General features: G+C 41.3%; 2 protein-coding genes across 2 annotated transcripts; both read left to right on the top strand.

Annotated features, from left to right (window-relative positions):
• Positions 1 to 1,195: 1,195 nt before the first annotated feature.
• LOC130459035 (olfactory receptor 2L8-like) lies at positions 1,196 to 2,290 on the top strand. The gene has a single exon (XM_056826269.1). The coding sequence runs from the start codon at positions 1,352 to 1,354 to the stop codon at positions 2,288 to 2,290; it is 939 nt and encodes a 312-aa protein (XP_056682247.1). The 5' UTR covers positions 1,196 to 1,351.
• An 11,994-nt stretch (positions 2,291 to 14,284) lies between these two features.
• LOC130458843 (olfactory receptor 2L3-like) lies at positions 14,285 to 15,463 on the top strand. Its single transcript, XM_056825794.1, has one exon. It carries the CDS (start codon positions 14,331 to 14,333, stop codon positions 15,267 to 15,269), a length of 939 nt encoding a protein of 312 aa, XP_056681772.1. The 5' UTR covers positions 14,285 to 14,330; the 3' UTR covers positions 15,270 to 15,463.
• Positions 15,464 to 16,236: the final 773 nt, after the last annotated feature.

Below are 16,236 nucleotides of genomic sequence, written 5' to 3'. Positions count from 1 at the left end.
ATTGACTGTTGGACTTAAGGAAGTAAGGAAAGGGCAATAATGAAAATTAACCACCAACTCGGTCCTGCTTTTCAGAGAGCTCATTGTTAAATATTTACAATTATATGGAAAGGAATACAAAGAATATGAGGTCAATGGGGGCTGCTAAGAAATTCTCAATTAGGAGCTGGGCTCCTAGATACATATTAAAGGCACTGATTCAGCCTTCCAGTTCACTTCCCTCATCATACAACTAGGAGATAATTCCTGGCCCGCCCTAGATTACAGCTTGTTAGTAACAAAGCAGAAAGCAGATCCCTAGTCCTCTTAACACAATGACCAATGTGATTTATAACACATTACAGTGCCTCCCAGTGTCCTATTAATAATAATTAATAACAGGTGGGCTATTTCTTGTTTTCAAAAGGGCTACAACATCCAAATGTCTCAGTCCAATTTCTTTTCACTAAGGCATGTATCTTGGCATCTCAGAGCTCAATGAGAGCCAGCATTGAAGAGAGAAGATGATGCTGAGTTCTATGACTCACAAGGGATAAAATACTCTATAGACTGTTTTTACCTGAAGAACCATCATGGCTATTGGTAGAGTACCTCCAAAAGTACTTCTTGCACACAGCATTATATATTCATAATGAAGGCAGCAAGTTCCACCTCCATTCCACTCTTCCATTGGCTATGATGGCAGACCCATTTAGAATAGGAATAAATTGTGATTCATAATAATGGGTGTTTAGTTCATTTCAGTCATGTGTCCTCTTTTGGTGTTTTCTTGATAGACATACTGAAGTGGTTTTCATTTATTTCTTGGGATCCTCTTGTAGATGAGAAAATGGAAGCTAACAGAGTTAATTGACTTGTCAAGAGTTATACAGCTAATAAGTATCTGAGGCTAGATTTAAATTCAGTCCTTGCTGACTCCAGATTTGGCCCTTTAGACACTGTTTCACCTACTGATCACAATAATAATAGTAATAATAATTCACATAATGTTTTAAGGTTTTTGAAATACTGTACATAATCAATTTCATTAAAAAAAACCTTATGGGACAGGTGCTCTTATTATCTTTTTTTACAGATCAGATACCTGAGGCACAGAGACATCAAGTGATACTCCCAGAGTCACACAGCTAGCAAATTTCCAAGTTGAAATTTGAACTCAAACCTTCCTGGCTCCAGGTGCAGTATTCTTAGTCACCTGTTGAAAATCAAGGCATCAGAATATATAAAAGCATGTTTGACATGTGCAAATAGGGAGATTCTAGGAAAAGCCAAAGGGAGTTTTGCCTCAAAATAGTTTCTTTCTAATCCCTTGTTTTATCCTACAGGAAAACAATTCCAGAAACATCTTCCCATGGAGGAATGGAACCACACCACCACTGGTTTCATCTTGCTGGGACTGTTTGCCTCAACAAAAACTGATCTGCTCCTCCTCCTCCTGGTGGTCCTCATCTTCTTGGTTGCCTTCTTGGGTAACTCAACCATGATTCTCCTTATCTATGTGGATCACCACCTCCACACTCCCATGTACTTCCTACTCAGTCAGCTCTCCCTCATGGACCTTGTGTACATTTGCAGTACAATTCCCAAGATGGCCTTCAACTTCCTCTCTGAAGACAATTCCATTTCTATAGTGGCTTGTGGCTTCCAAAGTTTCTGTTTTTTGGTCATAGAAGGTGGTGAAGGGTTACTCCTGGCCTCCATGGCCTATGATCGTTATGTGGCCATTTGCCGTCCCCTCCATTATCCTGTCCTCATGAACAAGAGAATGTGTTTGCTGATGATCACTGGATCTTGGGTCTCTTCATCCATCAATTCCATTTTTCATACAGTGTATGCACTCTCTATGCCCTATTGCAAGTCCAGAATCATTAACCATTTCTTCTGTGATATCCCCGCCATGGTGCCTCTAGCCTGTATGAATATCTGGGCCTATGAGTACACAGTGTTCTTCAGCACCAACCTATTTCTTTTGGTCCCTTTCCTTGGCATCATGACTTCCTATGGCCGGGTTCTCTACGCTGTCCACCACATGCGCTCATCGCAAGGGAAGGAAAAAGCCTTCACCACCTGCTCCACGCACCTGACTGTGGTCACCTTCTACTATGCTCCATTTGTGTACACATATCTGAGACCCTCATCTCTGTGTTCTCCAGAAGAGGACAAGAACATGGCTGTCTTCTACACCATTCTTACCCCTGTGCTTAATCCTATTATCTATAGCCTGAGAAATAAAGAAGTATTGGGGGCCCTCAAGAGAGTCTCCAGGAAAATCTTATCACAGAAGGAGTAGTTGTGGACATAAAGTCACAAGAATAGAACCAAAAGGAATCTTAGAGACCATGTAGTTAAATCATCTTACTGGGCAATTTACAAGAATATTGAGTCATTAGTATTCTACCAGATCAAGATTTCTACTTCAAGGACATTATTTTTCCTAGAATTCAACTAGTATTTATTCAATATCTTCTATATATGAGAGCCTGTGCTAGATACTAAAAAATGTCTACTTTTAAACTAAGATACCAATTAAATTATGTGTTAAAGAATCTAGGAGGGCCTATATGTAGAATTAGAAGAAACCTTAGTTATTTGTTTCTTCATAAGGGGCAACTAGGGCTGGTGGTTTCCCCACTTGAGATTCAAGTCAAGACTGTTCCCTTGAGGGCAGTGCTGACTGATTGAAAGACATTTGCAGAATGACCACCTCCAAAGAGACACTCATGCAACTTCTATCTAGGGAGAGGGAATCTTGGAGTAAGTCTGTTATAAAAAAATGTTTACTAGTGTTAAATTTAATTGTGGGTTGGACTTGAATATATTATTAATTAGGTGGTCTCCAGGGATTTAATTTCTAAATCCCAAAATAACTTACTAAAGTAAATGGAATTTATGGTAGTTTATTTACAATATTTACAATAGAAGGAAGATATTAAGGAATGAGAGAGAGAGAAAAACCTCTGGCTTCTTCTGATACCAGTTAGAATTTCTAAGCCCCAGGCAGGAGAAGAGAGTCTCAGTAAGTTGGGACTTTCCTGGAGGTTCCATGCCTCCAGAAATTCAGGGTCACTAAGTTAGCTTTTTACTCACCAATGGAGACAGTCTTAAAGAAGACTGGGTGTCTGCCTTCTGGTCACTCCTCCAAGTCAGTGCCTGAATCTCTGAACAAATGTCTGTCTTCCCTTCAGCTCCAAGTGACTGATCCTTCTCTCCAAGCCTGGGTGACTGACTCCTCTTCAGTCTTTTTTTCCTCTATTTAAAGACCTTTTTCTCTTGTGTTACCTCCTCTAAATTTTCACATCTACCAATCAGAGCAGATGCTTTTCTCCAGGACTGCCCATTCTTTAGTTCTCACCTTCTTTGGTTAGATTTTCTCCAGGACTGTCCATTCTTTAGTTCTCACTTTCTCTGGTTAGATTATATATATTTGGGTTACTTAACACCTCTTTTGGTAAGTTCACCTTTTGTAGTTACTTAACACCTTTTTTGTGGTTAATTCATCTTTTGTAGTTACTTAACATCTTTTTGTACTTAAAATCTAAAAATAGATTGTATCTTACAATTCTAGCTTCTCTATAAAGGAAGAGCTAAGTATCTTCACTGTTACAATCAGGAGATTACAATTTTATCTTCACAATAAAGAAAGAGCTAAGTATTTTCATTGTTATAAACAGGGGAGAACTAAATCCAGTCTTCACACTAGACTCTCTCAGACTCAGGTTGGAGGAATGTATTGTATGCACATTTTGTTGAATGAAGTCTGACTGTATGCATTGAGAAATGTAAGTCTAATTCCACCTCACATTTCTTCATATATAACAATAAATTGGTTAGACACATTTCCCACAACTTAAAACTCCAGAATTAGTAGAGGTCAGTCAACCCCAGCTAAAAGTAATTATTTGGTGCCTCTCAGTGGCTGAATTATTTTTAACATTGATCATGGGGTGGAGTTGATTGGGCAAAGGCTGAGAGTAGTCATTTGTCTATGGTCTTTGTTCTAAAAGTAAGTAGGCAAAGAGGACACGATTAAGATGGGGGCTAGTTTCACATTGTTTCTTCATATATGTTCAGAGCCCCAGTCTTCCCCACTTCACATTTAATAATGGTGGTGATTGGAAAAGACATGCAAATCATCCATTTTTCTTCTAAACCAGATGATGTTCCTTAAAACCAATCACTGTAGCCCCAAGTTGTGAGAGTAAGCCCCAGTAAAATTACAGCCACAGCATGAGAATTGCCAAACATGTCATCTGCTCCTCAGTATGAGCAAAGCAAACTTTTCCCCTTCACAAATACTGTATGTTCTTCCAAAAAATCACTGGTACAAGAATTCTATAAGAAATGAAACCAGTTGGTTATACATTGACATATTGAATTACCACCTATAGAAATCTCTGTTTAAAACCACTGAGGCCATCTACATCCATTGTCTCTATTTTGTAAATCATTCCTAACCATTTGTCCCTGCAAAAGGCTTACCTAACCCCTTCACCTACATAATTTTCCCTATAAAGTATATACCCCAAATCATTAAACTTTGTCACTGGTCAGCAAGAGGATTTCTATGTGTCTGTCTGTCCATCTGTCAGTTTGACCCTCCTGTAATCCCAGGATCATTTTTCTCATCCTGGTTCATTGACCCATGAGTAATTTTAGAGCTGTGCTCTACAAATAATCACAGATATTCATCTCTCAATAGATATTCAACGGGTTTTTCTTCAACCCTGTCTATGCAAAGTGTTTAATTATTATCCTTCAGGGAAAACTAGGAACCCTCTTAGGTTCTGATGTCTTTTGACAAGTTAAATTTGGATAGTATGTAGTGTCATTCAGAGAAAACTTACCATAAGGTTCTTTAGGGGAGTATTTATCGTCTTAGTGATGAAGTGGTCTGACTCTTTACTAAGACTAACCCCTCTACTTGTTCAAGTGGTTCCATTCCAGCCTAGTCTTCTCTGAATCTCCACTTATTTTTAATCTCTCCCTCTCAATTTACTGCCTACAAACATTTCATTATCTCCTCCGTCCTGAAAAAACTCTCACTTGATCCTTTCATCTCCATTAATTATCATCCCATATCTTTTCTACCATTTGTAGCTAAACTGCCTGAAAAGCCCAATGACAATAGGTGCCTCTGCTTTCCTTTCGTTGGCTTTCTAACCCCTTACAATCTATTGAAACTGCTCTCTCCAAAGTTGTTCTTTTTTCTTTTATATTAGTAGAATTTATTTCCATGTATCTCAAGCTCTCCCTCAACTCCCCATACCATAGAAGACATCATCTGTCTTCTATGAGAGAGAGAGAGAGAGAGAGAGAGAGAGAGAGAGAGAGAGAGAGAGAGAGAGAGAGAGAGGAGGGAGAGATTATATTTTATTTTTCTTCTCAGTTAATTTTTTGGAAGTGGAAGTGAACAAAGAATGTCATCTTTTTTAAAAAAATAAAATGGTCCCTTGCTCAAGGAGCTAATATTCTCCTGAGCATACAAGACATGTCCAAAATTAAGCAAATATATCCAAAATAGGGCAGGAACTAGAAGGACTTCTATAAGCATCATGTGGGAAATGATGTGTTTCAGCTGAACCTTGAAGGAATATAGAAATTCTAAAGGGTAGAGTTAATAATTTGAAATTCTAAGTAGAAGAGTTGAGTTGCATTCCAGGGATGAAGGATACTCTGTGCAAAAGGGCTAGCTAAGGAAGATCTAATGACATTTTTTGTGCCCCTCAAGATGACCAGAATGACTGAAAGGCAATACAAGTGAAGGTCTATACAAGTGAGTCCTGGAAAGATGCACATTGGGAAAAGCTTTCAGTGTCAAATGGGGGAGTGTGTATTTTAGCCTATAAAAAGTCATGAGTTACTGAATGTTCATTTTTTTAAAATTTTGAGTTTCAGATCTCTCTCTCCTTCTTGCCCTCACTCCTCCCCAACATTTCCCCCATCCTGAGACAGTAAGCAATATGACTTAGATTTTACATGTACATTCATCAGATTGATACCACTAAAAACCATTTGTGAAACCAAATAAAGAGGTTTGTGAGGTGTTGCAGTGAGAAGACATGGTCAATGGGAAAGCCAATGGGCCCATGGCATTACTCAAACTTTAAAGGATCTAGAGAAGAGCTTCTCAAATGCTATTGGGTAAACTCATAGTATAGGAAGGAATGGAGATGGGCTGATAAAGTTGCTAGCAGAAGAAGCAATTCCATCTTACAGGATGAGAAAGCAGGGGTCAAGGGCCATAACTTGCTTCTGGGAAGTGTCCATATTAAAGAAGACCCAGATCTTTCAAAATAAATTATTCAAGCAATAACTAAGAAAAGACAGGTAGAAAAGGGCTAATCCATCTGTGTTTTTCTTTCTTTAATTTCTCTTTCTTAAAGATTTTATTCCTTTATTCAAATTTGGAGTTCTTTTACTACAAAAAGTTTATATTTTGATATTTTAAAATGCAGCTGGATAACTCAGTGGATTTAGAGCCAGGTCTAGAGATGGGAGACCCTGGGTTCAAATCTGGCCTCAGACACTTCCCAGCTGTGTGACCCTGAGCAAGTCACTTAACCCCCATTGCCTAGCCCTGACCCTGACCACTCTTATGCCTTGCAACCAATACAGAGTATTGATTTTAAGACAGAAGTCAAGGGTTTAAAATTGTTTTAATTAAAAATAAAATAAATGATATTGATATTTCAGATTTTTATAATATCTACTTTCCCAAGAAATCTTTCCTGCTCTCACCTCCCAGAGAGCCACTCATGATGACAAAGAATAAAAGAAGTCAGCAAAACTAATCAATATTTTGCCATTATATTCAGTGTTCTTCATCTTCAAAGAAACCAAGGAGGTAACCTTGTTTCTCTCTTTTTAGAGATGTTTGGTCATCATCATATAAAGGTAACAAATTGTGCTTATTATCATAGCTAGTATGTATACAGTGCCTTTAGGTTTCCCAAGCACTTTATAGGTATCACTATTTGTTGTAGTTCAGTCATATCTAATTCTTCATGACCCCATTTGGGATTTTCTTGGCAAAGATATTGGCGTGGTTTACTATTTCCTTCTATCTCCACACTGCCATGTACTTCCTGCTCAATTTGCTCTCCCTCGTGGACCTGAAATCAAATAACAGGCAGGCCTTGGGTGTTTGGGAGGTTGGTCAACGTGAAGGTCAAAGTTAAACATGGGTTGTGGTAGGAATGACTGCACCCACTAGCCTACCATGTGCTAGGTCACCGTCAATAGCCCTGACCCCAATGCACTTCATAATTGGCTAATGCTGAAACTACAGATGTTCTATGGATGCTCGACTAGTGCTAATTGGTGAGAAAAGCAAGATTTCAGGGAATGTGGGTCCTATTCCTATTACTGCCCTAACTGTTCTCTGCCAGCCTCCATCAGAGTCATCTAGCAGCCCTCATCTTAAAATATTGAAGTGAAGGGATTGAATTAAATAACTTCTAAAAGTTAGGGTAAACTCAAAAGTTCTCTTCTCAATCTATTTTTCAGGGATTGAGTGTCAGTATAGTCCCTCATGGCCAGTTTGTAGTGAATGTACAAGCCAACGATTATCTCCAGAGAGAAGATAATGTTGGCTGATGTGTGTGTGTCCAAAGCGAGAGATGATGTACTAATAAATGAGCTCAGGGGAAAGGTTTGGAGCAGGGAAGGGGGCTGGTTGTAAAGGGAGTCTCTGAGGTCTTGGGCAGTACAATCACTGCAGGAAGAGCTGTCAGTGAACATATATACGGCTTGGATTCTGCCTTTCCCTGCAGCAGCTGCTGTCAGGAGTTGCATCAGGACCAGCTGAGCAATGGAAGCCTATTGGACTGTTGACCATCATCATTTGTAGAGGTGAGACAGGCATCAAAACTGGGCTCCCGGGGATGGCATATCTAGAGTAGGAAGGAACTATTGAGATCCTAATTTTATAGATGAAGAAACTGAGTCCAGATGAGAGTAAGTTGCTTGTCCAGGTCCTCAGAACCAATGACTGTCAGAGATAGAATTAAAAATTAGGTCAGTCTCACTCAAAATCCAGGGTTCAATGTCTGAATTCAAGAAAATGGGGAAGGGGAAAATTGGCACAAAGTCATTCTCCCTTTCCAGCTAAACACTAAAAGCAGTTCCTACACATTTATAGATATAGATATGGTTTTTCCCAATTCAGAACATTTATTTCTCAGCATTCCTTTAATGTTGGAAGTCTAGCTAGTTGGACTTTCAGTTTCACACTGAGGGAAATGAGTCTCAGAAGTGTAATAAGTTTCAGAAGTTAACTAAAATCCAGATTTGGGGTTTTCTCATTTCAAATGGATTCTCCATCATGTAGTGCTGCCTTCCCTGAAATTGAAATTAGACATTGGGACAAATCCCTAGACATGACTGAAAAGTTACCGAGTCTGGAAAGTCCTCCTCTAAGGATTGTCATGGAAACAAGCAGACTCTCTTTGATCAGAAATAGTGTAGACACGGCCCAACTGCAATGCAAAAAGAAGGTTGCCTTTCATGGACCCTTCCCACGTGAAGACTCTGTGATTCCTTGAGAGAGACATTTGGTGGTGACACAGGACATGTGTGCCAAGGGTCTGCAAGGCAAGGGAAGCAGGGGAGATGGGCAGCTCTACAACTGAGTGTGGAAATATAGGGGTGGGATGGGAGAGAAAGAGATGCAAAAAGAAGTGTCTATCAGAGTATGATGGCATCCAAGGGTTTACATTGATGCCAGGCAGTTTGCCATCTTCAGAGCCATCCCACATCTGGCACTGCTGCCAGGAACTCTTTTCCCACTCTAGACCTCCAATCCCCACCTGCACAGCTAGTAAGACAAATATTCTGTACATGACTTCCAGGCTCTGCGCCATGACTGCTGAGCAATTCCATGGCTAGGGATGATCCTGCTCTTTCAAATACAGAAAAGTCCAGGCTTAAATTCATTGGATCCTTTTCATGAAAGCAAAGGGGGCTCCTTGAAGACCGATATAATATCAGAAAGGGCTTGTGTCTTCAAAAGCTGGAGAAGATAGTGGAGCCCGTGTATACCTCCCATGGCTGTGTACATTTACTATGGCTCACATACATGGGTGGGATGGGTTGGGGGGTCAGGAGGGGATAGATGACATCAGAGAATCCTAACAGAATTACTGGGCTCCCTCTATCATCTATCATCTCCACTGACATTCTTTGCACCTACCAGACCTTCCTCCACCTCTGGGCTATCACCTGCTCATCACTGTTAAGAATTAGTTCTCCTCACTTTGGCTGGCTTGCATCTTTATGGAGGGGGGAGGGGAGGGGGGCAGAGCCCTCCATTCATTCCTTTGGGACATTTGCTTGATCTTGTGAATTTCAGATTTCCTTTGCTTTTGGCCATTCCCTTATTCACAATATTCAAGTCAGAGTCTGAAGTCTAAGGGACCAGATTGACCAGGGTTTTCACCATCCCACCCCAAAGTCCCAGTCAAAAGGGGGGAGGTCTAATGTTTACAGAGTGCCATAGTGTCTGACCCAACTTCTTCATTTTAAACAAAGTCTCCCGTAGAGGAAGGCTCTACCTGAGGCATCCTGGAGAGGAAGTACCACTGGCAAGATCCAAACCTAAATCTAACTCCAAAGCTATAATAATAACAATATGTTAATTCTGGTCTATACTTAATATTTCATAGTAATGGGGTCTTCTAGTGTGGAAATTTCCTCTACCAGGGCAAATAACTGCCTCCTACTCTAATTAGTGGAGACTGAGAAGCTGTAATGTGCCCAGCATCACAGACCTAGTCAGGACCTAAACCATGACTCTAAGGCTGTTCCTTCTCCTCTGCCCTCTCCAAATGCATTTCTAGGCTATGCAGCAGAATCCTCAGCAGCAGCAACAACTCAGATTCATAGAACTATTTCCTCCCTCCCCACTGTGCTGCTTCAGGAGGACCATCCCATATTGCTTGGACTTGATGCTCCCTTATTCCCATCTAAGTTGCCTAAAGCCGATTCAGTGTAGAGAACTGCTTTGATACGCTATTTCTGGTTATTGTAGTTGTTGGCCCTAGAATTTGTATGAAGTACTGGACTGCTCCAATGAACTGCTGCTGCTGTATAAAGGTTTTCTTTGGTGCATCTTGGGCAGTCTAGCTTTGATCAAGTCGCTCGGTTCTCTGGACAGACAAGGACCAGCAAGTGATCCACGCAGGAGACACAGACACATCCGTCCACTTTATCTTTTTGATGGCTCAATGAAAAAATAACAAACAAATAATCTTCATGTCCCTTGTCAAGTGCCAAATAAGGATATCAACCTGTCCTCCTTTAATATAGGATGTTAATGAGGAAAACATTAATAAGCAATTATTAAATAACATTATGAATATCACTTAAATTATAGGCATGCAGATCTAAGTATTTGTATTGTGAAATCCCATTTGAGCCTTGAACAGTCCCATGAATTATGAATGGCCACCATTCAGGAATGAGAAAATTTAGCATGAAGGAGGCGAAATTATTTCCCCAAGATGGCACAGCTGTGGCTTTTCTGACTCTCAGATCCCTGCCCTTTCCAAGATGTCCAGTGGGAGCCTTTGCAGGACAGGCAAGAGAAGCAGGAAGAAGGTGGCAGGCCTGGCTGCCTTTATCTTCTGCCTCCTGTCTCTTCGGTAATGCTCTCTTTTGATTTCTCTAGATCAGCCTCATTGTAAAGGATGGAAGCACTTTATCCTCAAAACCCAACTCAGTTGCACAAATCCAAGGAGTCCTTCTTCTGACATAAGCCCTACATATCATTAAGAGTTTTCAATGGAGGAAATATTAGAGCTGAGAGCAAAGAGGACAGAAATCCATCCTTTAAAAAGAAAGGAAAAAAATTGGCTGCCCTGTGAAAACCTCTATCAAGGGATGCAAAAGAAATAGCTTCAAGGCTCAGGAATGTCTGGGGAGGCAAAGAGAGATGGTATTTTTAAATGCTGGGAGAGAGAGAAATTAAGAGGTCAGCACTGACACAGAAACAGAAACTGATTCAGGCACAGAGCCAGAGAGACACACCTAGCCCAGAGGGACAAAGATGGAGACATAGAAATCCAGAGACACACAGAGATAGGAAGAAGCAGACACAGAGAAAGAGAGAGACAGAGACAGAGATAGAGAGACACAGAGAGAGAGGGAGAGAGACAGAGAGAGAAGGAGAGAGAGGGAAGAAGAGAGAAAGGGAAGAAGGGAAGGAGAGAGAAGGAAAGAGAGACATCAGAGAGAGAGAGAGAGGGAAGGAAAGAGAGTGACATAGGAGAGAGAGGGAGGGAAGAAAGGAGGGTGGGAGAAATGGAGAGAAGAGACAGACAGACAGAGAGAGAGAAAGAGAGAGAGAGGAGGGAGGGAGAGAGAGAGGGGGGGGAGAGGAGAGAGGGAAGAGGAGAGAAAGGGAAGAAGGGAAGGAGAGAGAAGGAAAGAGACATCAGAGAGAGAGAGAGGGGGAAGGAAAGAGAGTGACATAGGAGAGAGAGGGAGGGAGGAAAGGAGGGTGGGAGAAAAGGAGGGAGGGAGAAGAGACAGACAGACAGAGAGAGAGAGAGAAAAAGAGAGAGACAGAGAGACAGAGAGACAGAGAGAGAGAGAGAGGGAGGGAGGGAGGGAGGGAAGGAGGTAGGGAGAAAGGGAGGAAGGGAGGAAGGGAGGAAGGGAGGAAGGGAGAGGGTGAGGTGTCTTACTTAGTTCTGGTCTTTGGGCAGTATTCAAAGTCAATGTATTCATAGATTTTATGACCTCTGAAGATTCACAGGTAAGAAATACTCTCATTCTTAAATTAGATAATAAAAGTATGAACCTAGCTCATCCTCAACTCAGTCATCCATTCAGCAAATCTTTATTGTGCACCAATCTATCCATATCTCTGTGTACTATCCCTTTATCTAGCTATATCTTCTTTATCTAGTGAATGGGATGGTGTGTAAAAGCACCAGACTTGGAGTCAAGAAGATGAGAAATCAAATCCAGCCTCAGATACTTACTATGTATGTTACCCTGAGCGAGTCACTTACCTATTCTACGCCTCAATTTCCCCATTTATAAAAAAAGGCATAATAATTTCACCTACCTCTCAGGGTTGGAGTGAGGATAAAAATGAGGATCACATCTGTACTATGCTTTACAAATCTTAAATCACTATATAAATGCTGAGTATTACATATATATATTTCTATTTGTGTCTATTTATGTGTAAATGTAGGTTTGTGGGTATGTGTAATGGATATATGCATGTGTGTGTATGTGTATGTGTGTGCAGTTTTCTTGATGCACCTACTGAAGTGGTTTTAATTACTTTCTCTGGTTCATCTTGTAGATGAGGAAACTGAGTCAGAAAAGGTTAAGTGACTTGCCCAGGGTCACACAGCTAGTGAGTATCTGAGACCAGATTTGACCTCCAGTCTTCTTGACTCCAGATAGAGGTATGAATATACACATGGGCATCTACACTTATAAAATATTATTATCATGGCAGGAACTATGGGGGAGGAAAATGCTGCTCCTTTGGAGAAGGAAAACTAGTGTTAAAAGCAGTTCCTGGTGATTCTAAGTACACTATGCCCACAGAATGGAAGAACTCCATGGGAGTTGGGACAGTGAGCAAAAGCTGCCTCTAGCAGCTACAACACTGTCTGGTCCCAAAAGGATGTGCTCAGTTGGGTCTCGCTCTTCGTGAGCCCATTTGGGGTTTTCTTGATAAAGATATTGGGGTGGTTTTCCATGTCCTCCTCCAGCCGATTGTATACATGAGAAACTGAGGCAAACAGGGTTAAGTGGCTTGTCCAACATCACGTTACTAGTAAGTATCTGAGGCCAGACTTGAACCCAGGAAGACCAATTTTCCTGATGTCTATTGTGGCACTCCATCCTCTGCACCACCAACTGCTCCATCCTGAAGAATGAGGAGGGCCACAAAGGGGAACTCTGAGGAAAGACAGCATGGGGTGGGCTGGAGCCAGTTCCCATTGTCCATTACTCTATGGGACCATTTACACCTCAGAAATAGCAAAAGCTACAAATCAGAGCTCGGAGGGGAGGCTTATTTTATTTTGTTGATTGTTGGACTTAAGGAAGAATAAGGGGAAATGGCAATAATGCCGATAAAACACTAACTTGGGTCCTGCTTTGCAGAGAGCTGGTTGTTAAATATTTACAAATATATGGAAGAGAGCACACAAAGCATGGGGCCATTAGAGAGTGCTGAGACATTCTCAGTGAGACGTTGAACTCCCAAGTAAATACTCCGGTGTTGATGCCTTCCAGTTCGCTTCCCTCGTCGTACAATTAGGAGATAACTCCTGGAGGGGGAAGACATTTGCCCCAGACTACAGCTTGTTTGGAACAAGGCAGAAACCCGATCTCCACTCCTCTCCATACGCAGACTAGTGTGGTTTGCCCCATGTTACGGCGCCTCCCTCTGGCCTTCAAGGTGGGTGGGTTCTTGGTTTTTAGGGTGCAGCAACACCCAAATTTCTCAGGGCAGAATTCTTTTCATCAGGCAGGTAGCTTGGCATCTCAGAGCTCAGAGACCCAACACTGAAAATCGGAGGCCAGATGACCAGAGACTTACACAATCGGGCTGTATTCAGTGACCCGGGAGGGTTCAGATACTCTGGAGATTCACTGTTCCAAGGGGGGAAGCATCACTGCTGTTAAGTGTTCTTCACCTTAGCCTTTGGACCTGAAGGTCTCCACAGGTGAGACTGAGGCAACAGCTATAAAGCCAAGGGAGCTCTTGAATCACTTGACAATTTGTTCTTGCCCGCAGCATAATACTGAAGTGATGAAGATGTCAAGTCCCATCTCCATTCCATTTACCTATATACAGTAATGACACAATAATCAGAAAAGGGAATGAATTGTGATTAATAATACTTGTCACTTACTTGTTTTCAGGCATTTCTGACTCTTTCTGATCCCTTAGGGGTTTCCTTGACAAATATACAGGGTTAAGTGACTTGACCAGGGTCACACAACGAGTAAGTATCAGAGACCATATTTGACCTCAGGTCTTCTTGGCTCCAGGTGTGGCACTTTATCTACTGGGCCACCTAGTAACCATAATAATAATAACAATTCACATAATGAAAGCACTGCACATATGCAGTTTCATAATGACTTCATGAGACAGGTACTATTATTATCTCCATTTTACAGATAAGGAAACTGAGGACAAGAGGTCAAGTGATATTCCCAGAATATCCCACAACTAACAGAATACATAAAGGCATCTTGACATGTGCAAAACCAAAGGGAGTTTTGCCTCAAAATAGTTTCTTTCCAATCCCTTGTTTTATCTTACAGGAAAACAATTCCAGAAACATCTACCCATGGAGGAATGGAACCACACCACCACTGGTTTCATCTTGCTAGGACTGTTTGCCCCAACAAAAACTGGTTTGCTCCTCCTCCTCCTGGTGGTCCTCATCTTCTTGGTTGCCTTCTTGGGTAACTCAACCATGATTCTCCTTATCTATGTGGATCACCACCTCCACACTCCCATGTACTTCCTACTCAGTCAGCTCTCCCTCATGGACCTTGTGTACATTTGCAGTACAGTTCCCAAGATGGCCTTCAACTTCCTCTCTGGAGACAATTCCATTTCTATAGTGGCTTGTGGCTTCCAAAGTTTCTGTTTTTTGGTCATAGCAGGTGGTGAAGGGTTACTCCTGGCCTCCATGGCCTATGACCGTTATGTGGCCATTTGCCGTCCCCTCCATTATCCTGTCCTCATGAACAAGAGAATGTGTTTGCTGATGATCACTGGATCTTGGGTCTCTTCATCCATCAATTCCATTTTTCATACAGTGTATGCACTCTCTATGCCCTACTGCAAGTCCAGAATCATTAACCATTTCTTCTGTGATATCCCCGCCATGGTGCCTCTAGCCTGTATGAATATCTGGGCCTATGAGTACACAGTGTTCTTCAGCACCAACCTATTCCTTTTGGTCCCTTTCCTTGGCATCATGACTTCCTATGGCCGGGTCCTCTACACTGTCCACCACATGCGCTCATCGCAAGGGAAGAAGAAAGCCTTCACCACCTGCTCCACGCACCTGACTGTGGTCACCTTCTACTATGCTCCATTTGTGTACACATATCTGAGGCCCCCATCTTTGCGTTCCCCAGAAGAGGACAAGAACTTGGCTGTCTTCTACACCATTCTCACCCCTATGCTTAATCCCATCATCTATAGCTTGAGGAATAAAGAAGTATTGGGGGCCCTGCAGAGGGTCTCTGGGAGAATCTTATCAAAGAAAGAGTAGCTGTTGATACAAAGTCACAGGAACAGAACCAAAAGAAATCTTAGAGACCATGTAGCCACATCATCTTATTGGCCAACTTTTGAGGATATTGAGGCCTTGTCATTCCACCAGACCAAGACTTCTGCTTCGAGGCAACTCTTTTTCCTAGAGTCAAACTAGTATTTATTAGCATCTATTGTATATTTGACACAATGCTAGGTACGGAGAATGTCAACTTTTTTGCAGTTTTATATTTGTTTCCTCCATTAATTAAAAAGAAAAGAAAAATACCTATATGATGAATAACCTTGCAAACAATTCTTACATTGGTCATATTCAAAAAATATTTCCCATTTGGTACCCCAAGTCACAAATGGGTAGCATTTTTCATCTGATAGGGCACACCACCAATAGAAAATTATTATAAGCAAATTCTTCTATACTGATATGCTGAATTTGTGTCATATTTTAAGCTATCAATCAAATAATATATTAAATTATTTAGGAATATTTATAGCTAGAACCACACAAAACCCACTTGAAGCTCTAGTCATTAGACTGTTCCTAAGGAAAAACTAGGACTGGCCCCTGTGGTTTCCCCACTTGAGGCTCCAGCCAAGCCTCTAGTCACTCAAGGGCAGTGCTGACTGATTGACAGACACTTGCAGGATGATCACCTCCAAGAGACACCTACACAGGTTCCAGCCAGGCAGAAGGGACCTCGGCAGAAGTTTGGTACAAGAAATGTTTAAGAGATAATCTAAGACTCTGGTTGGAGGAGGGTATTGTTTGCACACTTCAATGAATTATCTGACTGTATGCATTAAGAATGTCTAATTCCATCACACAGATATGTAAAAGTAAATTGGTTAAGTGCAAGACACCATGAGTTAAAATTCCTGGAATTGGCTTGGAAATGATCAAATAAAATATAAAATAAAAAAAAAGAGGTTAAAAAAATTCCTGGAATTGGTGGAGGTCAACCAAC

The sequence above is a fragment of the Monodelphis domestica genome, chromosome 4, assembly GCF_027887165.1.
Source record: "Monodelphis domestica isolate mMonDom1 chromosome 4, mMonDom1.pri, whole genome shotgun sequence".
Taxonomy (NCBI): domain Eukaryota; kingdom Metazoa; phylum Chordata; class Mammalia; order Didelphimorphia; family Didelphidae; genus Monodelphis; species Monodelphis domestica.
The sequence above is the reverse complement of the archived record's forward strand: the minus strand, read 5'-3'. Positions and strand labels throughout refer to the sequence as shown.

What these genes read in the sequence shown, in the direction of transcription:
- LOC130459035 (XM_056826269.1), top strand. Translation starts at nt 1,352, where the DNA reads ATGGAGGAATGGAACCACACCACCACTGGTTTCATCTTGCTGGGACTG.
- LOC130458843 (XM_056825794.1), top strand. Translation starts at nt 14,331, where the DNA reads ATGGAGGAATGGAACCACACCACCACTGGTTTCATCTTGCTAGGACTG.